The sequence below is a fragment of the Medicago sativa genome, chromosome 4, assembly GCF_051527215.1.
Source record: "Medicago sativa cultivar Bolivia chromosome 4, Bolivia_mono, whole genome shotgun sequence".
Taxonomy (NCBI): Eukaryota; Viridiplantae; Streptophyta; class Magnoliopsida; order Fabales; family Fabaceae; genus Medicago; species Medicago sativa.
This window is the reverse complement of record NC_140752.1, coordinates 57,099,719-57,111,395: the sequence shown is the minus strand read 5'-3', so window position 1 is coordinate 57,111,395 and position 11,677 is coordinate 57,099,719. Positions and strand designations below refer to the sequence as shown.

Genomic DNA, 11,677 nt, shown 5'->3' with positions numbered 1-11,677 from the left:
GATGACGGCTAAGGTGGTGAAGTTGATTGTGTCACACCAAAGAAAGTTCCTTTGCAGAGGGGTGATGGGGAGGAGGAGGCTATGTTGGGTGAAGTGGTCGAGAGTTTGTCAACCAAGGTTAAAAGGGGGGTTGGGAGTGAGGGATATTAGGCTAGTTAATATAAGCTTACTAGCGAAATGGAGATGGAGGCTTCTTACGGATAATGGATCTTTATGGAAGAAGGTGCTTTAAGATAAGTATGGGGAGGGTGTAGTGGCCTTGGGGGTATCGAGTGGAGAGATTCGGTGTAGTGTGGCTTCTAATTGGTGGAAGGATTTGATGAAGATGGAAGGTGGTGGAGGGGATAGTTGGTTTGTTACAAAGGTAGTTCGTAAATTGGGAGATGGGATGAATACGAGTTTTTGGAATGATAAATGGCATTCTGAAGGGGTTCTCCGTAATCTTTTTCCGAGACTTTATGCTTTGTCAACCCATAAAAATATTAGTATAGGTGAAGTGGGGATTGGAAGTGGGGAAGGAAGAGTTTGGGAGTTTACTTGGAGGAGAGCACTTTTTGAGTGGGAAAGAGCTAACCTTCAAAATTTGTTGGGTTTGTTGGAGGGGGTGAGGTTAGGTGGGGGGTCGGATGTGTGGAGGTGGCGCCCGGGGAAGGAGGGGGTTTTCATGGTTAACTCTTGCTATAAATTGTTGGAGGGCTTGTGGTTGGTAGATGGGGAATTGAATGGTCTTGAGAAGGTGGTGTTCGATCATCTTTGGAAGTCCCGGGCAATGGCGAAAGTTTTGGCTTTTGTGTGGGCTACTCTTATTAACCGGATTCCAACTAGAGGTAACTTGGCGGCTAGAGGGGTTTTGGAGGAAGGTAGTCCGAGAAGTTGTGTTGTGTGCGGTGTAAGCGATGAAACGGAGGTGCATCTATTCTTGCATTGTGAAGAGGTTCAAAGAGTTTGGAGAAAGCAAATGTGTTGGTTAAATTGTAATTTTATTATTCCTAATAACCTTTTGGTACATTTGGAATGTTGGTCGAAAGAGGTGTCCACTAAAATACTTCGACAAGGTTTTTGGTTAATTTGGCATGCGTCTTTATGGGAGATTTGGAAGTCAAGGAATGATATTATTTTCAATAATGGGACGTTTGATGTTGAGGCGGTGGTGGAGAATATTAAAGTTTTATCGTGGTCTTGGAGCCTACATCGACTTAAGATTGGTACGAGCTTGTTTTATGAATGGTGTTGGAATCCTCGTGAATGTCTTCTTAGATAGCTTGGAGAGGGTCCGTTCTGTTGGTGTGTTTTTTCAGGATGAGGCTTCGGCAGATTTGGTCCTGTTAGGTGCCCATGTATTTGGTCAACTATAGGCTTTGTTTTATTTGCAGATGTTTTTTCCTCCTGTTAGTTCACGCCTTATACAGTTTGGCTTGTGGGGAGGTTTTTTATTTTCTGCGTGTTGTGTTCCTAAGCTTTGGCGCTGGGAATTTTGTACTGTTCTGTTCAACAACATTTTCCTTTTCTCATGGATTTGCTTGTTTAATAACATTGGTTGTTCAAAAAAAAAAACTTATAGCTGATGACTAATGAGTGATAGCTGATAAACTAATTGAAGTGTTTGGTAAAATTAGTGGTTCAACTACCTCATAAACGTAAAATGACATAAAAGGACAATTTTAATTCATAAAAAAATTTATATCAATTGATATTTAAAATATTTTCTTTAAAAAAAATATTTAGAATGCTTAAAATTTAGTAAATTTAAATTTATTATTCTAATATATATATATATATATATATATGTATATATATATATATATATATATATATATATATATATATATATTATACACTATTATTAAATTAATATTCTCCACTGAAATTTTATTTTAAACTTGTATTCATTTAAGTTTTAACTAACAAAGAAATTTAAGAATAAAATATATTTCTTTTTTCTTTAAGAAAAATAAAATATGTTTCTATCTATCCATTTTAAATTATAAATCAAAGAATAAAATTATAAACTATAAACTAACCATAAAAATGTTAAATTTAACTAACAATGCACATATATGTGCCTTAAAAAGAAGCGTAACAACATATTTTTTTTTAAGAAAAAAAAAAGGTAACAATATATGTATTATTATAAACGTAACTTAGCTATGCGGAAGGGTTTGGAATTTGCAAAAGACATGTCTTTTCTGAATCTTATCGCAGAATCAGATGCTTCTAATGTGGTTTTAGCGTTGAATGATCACCAACAATCTTCCAACTATGTTGGCTCTATTATTCGAGATCGTATTAGTTTTAAGGGTAGTTTTGGTAGTTTAAATTTTTTGCATGTTAGGCGTGAAGCCAACCAAGCTGCTCATTATTTAGCTAAATATGCTCTTAAGAATTTAGATTGCATATGGGTAGAAGAAACTCTGCTTTGTATTTCTACAGTCTTGGCATTTGATTTATTGCCAGACTTTGGTTATTGAAATTGTCTTTAACGTCAAAAAAAAAAGAAACGTAAAATGTAAAAAAAAAAAGAATATATTGTTTAAAAAAAATATAAACCTAACACTTTGTTAAATATATATATATATATATATATATATATAATCGTAACATGTTAGTCAAAACAATCTTTAAAAAAAATGTTAGTCAAAACAAAATATATAAAGTAACATTAAATAAATTATAAAGGGGTAGAAATGGATATTAGATAAATCAATAAGGGTAAAGATGGAAGAAAATATGATAAGTTATAAGCTATAAGCTCCAACGCTACTTGAAATAGCGTCTGAAAAATAAGCTATAAGCTCCTGAAATTAGTTATAAGCTCATTGTAAAAAGACCGTTACCAAACGGGGCTTTATTTGTCATACGAGCTTATAAGCTATCCGTTATAAGCTATAAGCTAATATTTTTGTCTTGCCAAACAGAGCCAATGTGAGTTCTAAAGCAAACATTAAAATGAGACCTAACAAAGAAACGTGGCTTTTTCTCAACATTACAAAAAAAGTAAGAAATAATAACATAATAAAAATTATATTTTAAAAAATAAACTAAGATTTTTTTTTTTACAAAAGTTTATATATATATATATATATATATATATATATATATATATATATATAAATTATGTCTGGGTTTCGCATAGAATGTAACAATTCGTTAATATGGGTCAAAAAACATGTTCAAAGAATCTGACCAGCCATTAAAACTGGTAAAACCCTTTGAAACTGTTCTAGACACTCTGCGGTGGTTCAGATTATACAATTTAAAACTGTTTCAGATACATTTGAATAATAAAATCCTAACTGCTTCAATAATGTGTTAAAACTCGTACTTTATGAAGTGAGGGAAATTTTGGATTACACAATATCCGAACCTGTTTAGATTTTTTTTATATGGTCCACATTGTACCGACAGTTTATGTGGTCCACAATACCCTAAAACATCTATAAATTAGTGTACATGTCTTCATAAGGAGTAAACCACACCAAAAAAATCATGGACATTGATGTCTTTGATTCGAACACCAAGCTAGCTGCAATTTACTACAACTGGGGAAAACCACCCGATATTTTCAAAGTTCGGAATGATGTCACACTCTTCGAGTTGAAGGATCAGCTGAATCAAATCAACCATAGACACAAGGGGGTGGATGGCGTTGAGTATAGACGTCCATCGACCGAATCAACTGAAAGAGTGTAGTTCAACAGGATGAAGCTTAGGATTGACAAGACGTGAGAATCATGCTCTCGATATTTGGTCAGTACAGTGCTAAAGGACCAATCGAGTTAGACGCTTCATTGGCAGATCTGTTGAAGATATTCATAAAAGTTTGATTCGGCCTAGAAACTACGAAGAGATCAGGGCTCTATTGGAGAAACCAGATGAAGAAATTAGTTTAGCTGATCCGTGATTTGTTATTTTTTATTTTATCATGTGTTTTACGTTGTTGAATTATGTCTCTAGTATATTTGAAATTGTTATATTTACTGTACGTCGCTGAAATTAAATTCACTGTGTTAAAACTCTTGTTTTGTAAGATGCAAGTCAGGTTCGAATTATATAATATGAACCCGTCCATCACAGGTTTTCCATGTGGTCCACATTGCACCGACAGTTTCAGTGGTCTAAGAACGCACCTAAACTTCTATAAATTGGTGTGCTCTGTTCATTTGTTGTAAAACAAAACAAAAAACTTTGAAAAATCATTCAAAAGATATGAACACCAAGAGGTTGCTATGAGCTAGATCTTGATGTCTTGGCAATAGGAATATGGCAGTTGGCAAGTCAGCATGATCTAACTCAAAGCATCCTCTTGAAACACTTTACCTTTCATCATCATGTTGCAGATCTGATTACAAAGAGGTTGTTGTGAACTTGATCTAGTTGATATTCCGATCGAAATATGTTAGTTGGCAACCCAACTGGATCAAGTACAAAAACCCCTCTTCAAACACATTCCCAGAAATTTCATCACTTTTGTTATTATGTTGTTTTATGTCGTTTAATTATATTTTTTTACCCTTTTTCTTCCTATGGCATTCACCATTAAAACCCTCTAAAAATCAAACTTAAACACTGTCTGCGACTGTTAAGATTATACAATCTGAAAGGTTTTAGATAGTGTCAGATTGTATAATTTGAAACCTCCCAGACTGTGTGGATTGTGGCGTTACACCTAAGGTTTGGACGGTTTGTGGCGTGTTTAATGCATTTTTGGTCAGTTTATGCATTGTATACATTTTATTTGATTGTAGATATAGTCTAGGATAGGTTTATGGCTATAAATAGCGTTGTATGCTTCAACATATTCACCCATTCTTCATTTCTCATCGTTTCTTACTTTTTCCTGCTCTTTTTTTAGTTAGGAGTGTTTATGATATAATGGTCACTGCTGGCCGCTTATACAATCTCTGAAATTGCTTTGCAGTTTATGCGAGGATTGTATGACAGTCAGCAGAGACCTTTAATATCAATTACAATATAGTTTTTATTTATCATGTTATATTTTTTATTATACAATCCGAAAACACCTACGAATCTGTTTCTTATTACAGAATCCGAACAAAGTGTATTTTCGAGAGAAAAAAAAGGGCGTGCAAGAATAAAATAGGGTGAAAAAAATATTAATCATTTCATTATTTGGTTTGGAAACTTAAAATCCCTTAAAAAATGTAATTTTTTGGAGGGCCTAAAAGCAAGGGTCTAGGCCGTCTTATGTTTTAGCCGACCTTGATTTCAGCACTCCACATTTTCAGGTGGCACTTCAGTGACTTTGTGTTGGGTGACTTTGGTGACTTTAGTGTATTTTAGATGAAAGTGAGTGATGATTGAATGATTAAAATAAATTATTTAGATGAGAGAGAATTATTGGTTAGGAGAGAGATAGAGACAAAGACACCCAAAGACATCAAAGGCAAAGACACCCAAGTGCTGCCCTTTTCATACATTCATTCAACAAACTATCACATCATTTACACCACTCTCTTTTTCTCTTTATTTAAAGGTGTACATTTTTTTTTTGAGAGGATTTAAAGGTGTACATATTCATATGAGATTTACACTAAACATTTTCTTTATCAATAATCAACAATATTATACAACAACAACCTTATAATTTCCATTCTTTCAGGTACATACTTTCTCATACGTTGTTTATGGTTCTCACTTTTGAATATAATTATTTTATTCAAACTCAAAGCTCTAGATTAATATGAGATGTAGCCAACCATTTTGAGGTAATATACGATTTCAAGACTATTTTGTTTGAGACTTAAGGAGACCAGGAATGTGTATATTCATCATATAATCTGTCCAATCAATGCTAGTGGGGTCAAAGTTCAATGCTTCATTCTCGGCCTTGAGATGATCCTTTGTTGCCATCCTTAAAATTTCCGTGTTGGTGTCATCAAAACTGAAATGAAAAATAATAAAAATGTTTCATAATTATGACAATAGTTGAATCAGGTAGATCAGATTTTCTACTAAATTAATCAAAGGGGGAATAGACCATCAAATTTTCTAACTTTGTAAGCGCTATAAAATAAATCCTTGATTTTACAAATATTTCAAAAAGATTTCTGACTCTATCAAAAGTATTTGTTATTAATCCTTTAAAAAATATGTTAGAGACTAATTGATAATAAGTGGATAAAACATATAGGAACAAACTGATAGCGAGTTTTTTTTTTTTTTTTTTTTTGAGAGGCAACTGATAGTGAGTTGTTAGTAATTGATTAAATTAACAGTAGTGCTATTCCTCCCGAAAAAAAAACAACCTGAAACCATCCCGAAAACTGCTTAGCCAATAGAATTTAGTTATTGCCGGAAAACATGGGAGGCATGGCATACACACAACAAAAGGATAAAAGTCGGGATAACGGTCGGGAAAGCTTTTTGGGGATAAACATCATTATCCTTAAATTAATTACAGAAACAAACTTAACAATTGAATTGAGTCAGATAACTTTTCGAAGTACTCATATATAATTTCAAGGACCTATTTGAGCATGTCCTACAAAACCGGTGAGTAATTTGATGGATTATTTGTTAAAGTCCGTAAAATTACGTACACAGACTTAAAAAACACAAATGGTCTGTATAGTTTTGCCAATCGTTCCATCATGCTAATGTTTATGCTTTTCTTCTCATAGACATCTTGGAAGCTATGGCGACAAATTTTGTTCACCAAATTTAAGACCTTGAAAATGTGTCAAACATGTAAATATGATTAATTAGTATAAAAAGTAAACAGTTGGAAGAATGATTAGGTTGTTGTCAGGCTATAATATGAATTTGGTAAAAAAAAAAAAAAAAGGCTATGATATTAGTGCAACGTACCATTAGTGGCAAGATATATCGGACTATCATATAAATGTTGAAAGCAACAAAACTATTCACCACAATACCCTTGGAAATGACTATTGGCTTTCCATTTTGATTTATGCAAGGGGTTTTCATGAAATAATGATGGCTAATGTTCCATACATCAGATAATTTGAGAGGATTTCTTAATGATGAAGAAACATGGTAGATGAAATTCGTAGGAGCTTGATTTGAGTGCATAACAATGGCAGCAATCACGCAATTGATGACCATGTCTGCAGGTATCTGTATATCGTTATCCAAAGTAAAGTTAAAGAACGCATACAAATGCATGCGTTAATTAATAAATCATGAGTTTGAACTGTTAAATAATAAGTTATTGTGCATATACTATTGCGCCTTTTAAATTTTTTAAGTTATTAGTTTAGTCCATTATGTTTTACTTATATTTGCTTGTAACCTTTATTATGTATTGTTATTGTGATACTAGTGAAAGAACGCATACAAATACTAGATCCAAAGAGTAGTACACATATACTTACTGCATCTAAAATTGTGTTGGGATTGCCAAGAAAGAATTTCAGTTTCCCTTGACCAATCCTATATATCACGCTGTCAATAGTTCTGAAACACAAATTAAAACAATTTGTTATCTAACGATTCATTTATCAAGAAATCAAACATTTAATAATTTGTTTGAGGAATAGTTAAGGATCGGGGGTCCAAATACGGCGAAATAGAAAATGATAACGTAAGGATTATTTAATTACATTTTTTTTGAAGAAACGATTATTTAATTATATTAACATTTGTCAATAAAAAATAAAACAATTTGTTACAATTTTACAAACAACAATTCATCAACAAAATCTAAAGTGACAATTAAGTTACCCTTCAACAAACGGATAGAGTTGTCTAGGTTGAGTTTTTTTTTTTTTTGAGGGAAAGGTTGGGTTGAGTTGACGTGTTGATTAAAACCATTTATTAATGTTCCATTATTTATGTCATAAATATAATATACTTTATCCGTTGTCAATTATAAGCAAATTTGATTGTTGTCAACTCATTACGACTAACTCTCTCCATTTTTTGTTGATGGTTAAAAAAGAATTTGTCTTGTAATAAAATTTAAGAACTTGCAATAAAAACCTTTACCATAAAAGAAGAAATCTAAGTTTTGTGATGGGAATTAACGTGGAGGATAGAGAGCTGGAACTAGCATTTGATTTCCTGTCTTGTTGCACAGGCTCAATTCCGTTTAAATTCCTGGGAATTGCCGTCAGTGCTAATCCTCGTGGGAGCCGGTTGTGAAAGCTTTCCAGAGAAGATTATATTCTTGTGTGGGAAGATGCTTTTTGTTAAATTTACTTTTATCTTCCTTACCGATATATTTTCTTGGTGTATCAATGGTTGGGTGTGTCTTTTGTCTCACATAGTGATCTGCTACTGCTAGTACAGATAGTGCATAATGATTTGTCTCTTTGGGGAATTAGAAATCAAAGATTGAGTTTGGCCATTTGAGGACGGTTGTTTGGGTACTATGAGTACAAGAAACAATTTTGTATTTATGGGCTGCTTGTGTAATGTATTGAGTGTTGTCGGAAATAGGAGGTAGAGCAGGTTTGGATTTTGCAGCCTGGTGATTGTTGTATCCTCTGGAATGTTTGAAGATGTTACAAGCATGATTTGATTTGTCTTGTAATGGATTGAGAACTCCTTATCAATAAATTGTTGCTTACAAAAACAAAAAACTATATTTGTGTTTAAGTTTTATATATTTTTTCACATAGAACAAAGTTTGGGGGAGTTGGGTTTTGGAGACTCATAAGAGTCGGTGCAGACCTCAAGACTCAACGAACGTTGACAAAGATATCCTTATATTGACTGCAGAAGTTGAATCCACGATTTTGCAGACGAGTCTACTCATTAACAACTAAATAAGATTTGTGAGGTGAATTCATATTGATCCCTTAACAAAAACAAAAGTGCATGTTGGTCCTTTAATTGAAGTTGAATCCACGATTTCGCGGATGAGTCTACTCATTAACAACTAAATAAGATTTGTGAGGTTTATATTTTTTTTTTTTTTTGAGGGAATGTGAGGTTTATATTGATCCCTTAACAAAATCAAAAGTGCATGTTGATCCTTTAATTTGAGTAAATGGTAGTTAGTTTTTTCCAACCATTTTGTTTGTCAAAGTCAACATCTGTGACACATGAAGATGTGATTAAGTGTCAGCGTCACGTGTCATAAATATTTACTTTGGCTAACAATATAGATGAAAATTACCAATTTGCTACCAATTAATCAAATTAAAGAATCAATATTCACATTTTTTTTGTTACCCCACCAATATGAACCTCACAATAGAGATAGGGAACTAAATAGGTGTTTAATTCTATGGTTTTTTTTTTTATTTTTTGAAAGGAGCCTAAGTTGTATATATGTACTAATATTTGTGTAAATACACATGCATTCAATCACATAACTTTATAAATAATTTTTGAAGAGATATTTTAAGAACTATTATAATAAAATGGCATGATAGTATATTGGCAATTAAAAAAATATTAAATTTGTGTGTTGTGTGAATATGATATATACCTTAAACCTTCAATCCAACCAGGAAAGGGATCCTTGCTTGTACTAGTTACCATCGTAGGGCGTATAATGATCAATGGTACTTCATCTTTATGATGCCCTAAAAGCATCTCTCCCATTGCTTTTGTGAATGTATATGTATTTGGCCATCCGTGCAAATTTGCTCTAATTTTGAATTATATATAGTTTAAATTGGATAAAAAAAAATATATATATTAGATACATAACCATGCAGAATAAAAGAATTTCATAAAAGAATAAAAAAGAATTGGTCAAAAAAAAAAAAGAATAAAAAAGAAACAACACAATTAGAATGTGATGAACCTTCCCATTCCATAATCTTTCATTGCCCATTTAGTTGTATTTAGATCCGCATTCATTGCTTTGAGTTCAACTAATTTTCTCTCCAACAAATTCATTTCTTTGTGTATGTCCAAATTTGAGGTCCCTTTTAGGGATTGATCCATCTTGAATGGTGTCTCTCTTAAAAGTGTATGTCCTTCTTTAGCATCTCCGCATACATATGCTAGAATGAATGAATAAAAGAAGTTACAATGTTTACGTTATATTAGAAAAACTTGAATCATATAAATTACAGACAAAAAAATGAAACTGATTATTTCCAATTTTAAACTTGAATATATATATGCTTAGAGATAAATTTTACATTTTTCGTCTTAAGCTTTCTGTTATTAATAAGTAAATTTTTCTTGCAATAGACTGATGCTTTTTGGAATTTTGGTTAAATACTTTACCGGTAGATATATGCAGAAAAGCCTTTATTCTCTTGCAGTTCTTTGCGATGTTCATGGCATGTAAAGGACCTTTTGTATTAACACCCATCGATATGTCAAACCTATAGTGAAATAGAGTATTATATCTTAAATGAATAAATTAATTTGACAACAATTAGTTTTAACTTTTATTACTTTATGTGTAAAAAAAAAAAAACTTTTATTACTTTACTTTATATTATTTGACAATAATTAGTTTTAACTTTTATTCTTTTACTTTATATTATTTTTAAAATTAGATTTCACCTTTCGTCAAATTTGGTGGATGCAGCAAAATGGACAATAAGGTCTATCTCTTCAAACATCATATTTAAAATGTTATCATCTTTTATTCCCAAATTTTCAACAGCAACATCTCCTGCTATTGCAACAACTTTCTTTGATATGAAAGAACTAAACTTTTCACCCCACTTTGCTCGCAACACCCGAAATAAATCAATTTCAAACACCTGTTATTGGACAATTCAAGAAATTTAAGTCAGAAAATAACCTCTGTTTACTTTTTAATTTCGTTTTATTTTTGTGTACACATACTAAAATAATCAATATAATTTACTATTTTTGATGTAATATTTTTTTTTTCTTCCTGCAGTACCCTTTTCCTGTAATACTCTTAAATATTAACTAACTTATTCTACATCATTTTCATCTTTGTACCAAATAGTTAGAGATAATTTTAACAAAACAATTAATATTACTTTAAACTTTAAAAATAATAATAAAAAATTTAAAAACACGTCATTGTGCAGCATGAACTATATTTGGAAAAAATACAAAAGATCTTGATATCAATAAAAAGAAATGAAGATTGACGATGCACCTCATTTTGCAAACGGTGTTCAGCCAAGTCAGTCTTTGAAGCTCTTACGAGTAGATACAGTTTTTTTATATCTGGTTGGATCCTTAGTATCTTTTCAACAAAAACTGCACATAAAGATAAATACAAACATAATAATATATAGTGATATTTTAAATGATTTATTATATATATTACAATCTATGCTAAATACTAGTACCTTTTGCTAAGAAGCCAGTTGCTCCTGTCACTAAAATAGTCTTTCCCTTCAGGAAGTCTTGTGAGTTCATTATGTATGTAAACGATTCTGATTGGTAATGCTTATTATGGCATGCCAAGTACCATATTTATACATGTATTTTTTTTTTTTCTTTCCGGTGTGTACCCTTAATCAAGACTTGAAATTCATGTATTTTACTTTTTTTTACTATTATACACTAACGGATCCAGAAATGTTAGCTAGTGGGAGCATGATTATTTATCTAAAATATTTATGAATAAAATATATATAAATGCAAGTAAAAAAATTGAAAATTATGAATATTGTATATCTAAAAAATAAAAACAAATTAACATATATGAATTATAATTACCCTCTATATGTCTTCATGTTTTTTAAAAAGTAGTAACTTTTTTATTTTTTAATACTATCAAATATATTGCAATCAATGT

General features: G+C 31.5%; 3 protein-coding genes across 3 annotated transcripts; 2 read left to right on the top strand and 1 right to left on the bottom strand.

Annotated features, from left to right (window-relative positions):
• The first annotated feature begins 325 nt into the window (after positions 1-325).
• On the top strand, positions 326-1,355 carry LOC146930120 (uncharacterized). The gene is made up of 2 exons (XM_085707484.1): positions 326-860; positions 1,258-1,355. The coding sequence occupies exons 1-2, from the start codon at positions 326-328 to the stop codon at positions 1,353-1,355; spliced, it is 633 nt and encodes a 210-aa protein (XP_085563610.1).
• A 2,131-nt stretch (positions 1,356-3,486) lies between these two features.
• On the top strand, positions 3,487-3,901 carry LOC146930119 (uncharacterized). Its single transcript, XM_085707483.1, has 2 exons — positions 3,487-3,686; positions 3,796-3,901. The coding sequence occupies exons 1-2, from the start codon at positions 3,487-3,489 to the stop codon at positions 3,899-3,901; spliced, it is 306 nt and encodes a 101-aa protein (XP_085563609.1).
• A 1,844-nt stretch (positions 3,902-5,745) lies between these two features.
• On the bottom strand, positions 5,746-11,295 carry LOC146930118 (fatty acyl-CoA reductase 1-like). The gene is made up of 10 exons (XM_085708275.1): positions 11,226-11,295; positions 11,030-11,133; positions 10,456-10,658; positions 10,171-10,271; positions 9,740-9,941; positions 9,419-9,580; positions 7,356-7,437; positions 6,829-7,098; positions 6,561-6,688; positions 5,746-5,902 (listed from the first exon to the last, which is right to left on the bottom strand). Exons 1-10 carry the CDS (start codon positions 11,293-11,295, stop codon positions 5,746-5,748), a joined length of 1,479 nt encoding a protein of 492 aa, XP_085564401.1.
• Between the last annotated feature and the right edge of the window lie 382 nt (positions 11,296-11,677).

Bases quoted from the DNA above. Each gene is read 5' to 3' on its own strand.
- LOC146930120 (XM_085707484.1), top strand. From the start codon at position 326: ATGGAAGGTGGTGGAGGGGATAGTTGGTTTGTTACAAAGGTAGTTCGT. The intron at 861-1,257 runs GTAGTCCGAGAA...ATGTCTTCTTAG, and splicing joins TAGAGGGGTTTTGGAGGAAG to ATAGCTTGGAGAGGGTCCGT.
- LOC146930119 (XM_085707483.1), top strand. From the start codon at position 3,487: ATGGACATTGATGTCTTTGATTCGAACACCAAGCTAGCTGCAATTTAC. The intron at 3,687-3,795 runs GTAGTTCAACAG...CTTCATTGGCAG, and splicing joins ACCGAATCAACTGAAAGAGT to ATCTGTTGAAGATATTCATA.
- LOC146930118 (XM_085708275.1), bottom strand. From the start codon at position 11,295: ATGAACTCACAAGACTTCCTGAAGGGAAAGACTATTTTAGTGACAGGA. The intron at 9,581-9,739 runs GTTCATCACATT...ATTCAAAATTAG, and splicing joins AAAGATTATGGAATGGGAAG to AGCAAATTTGCACGGATGGC. The intron at 5,903-6,560 runs GTACGTAATTTT...TTTTCATTTCAG, and splicing joins TTTGTGTTTTTTAAGTCTGT to TTTTGATGACACCAACACGG.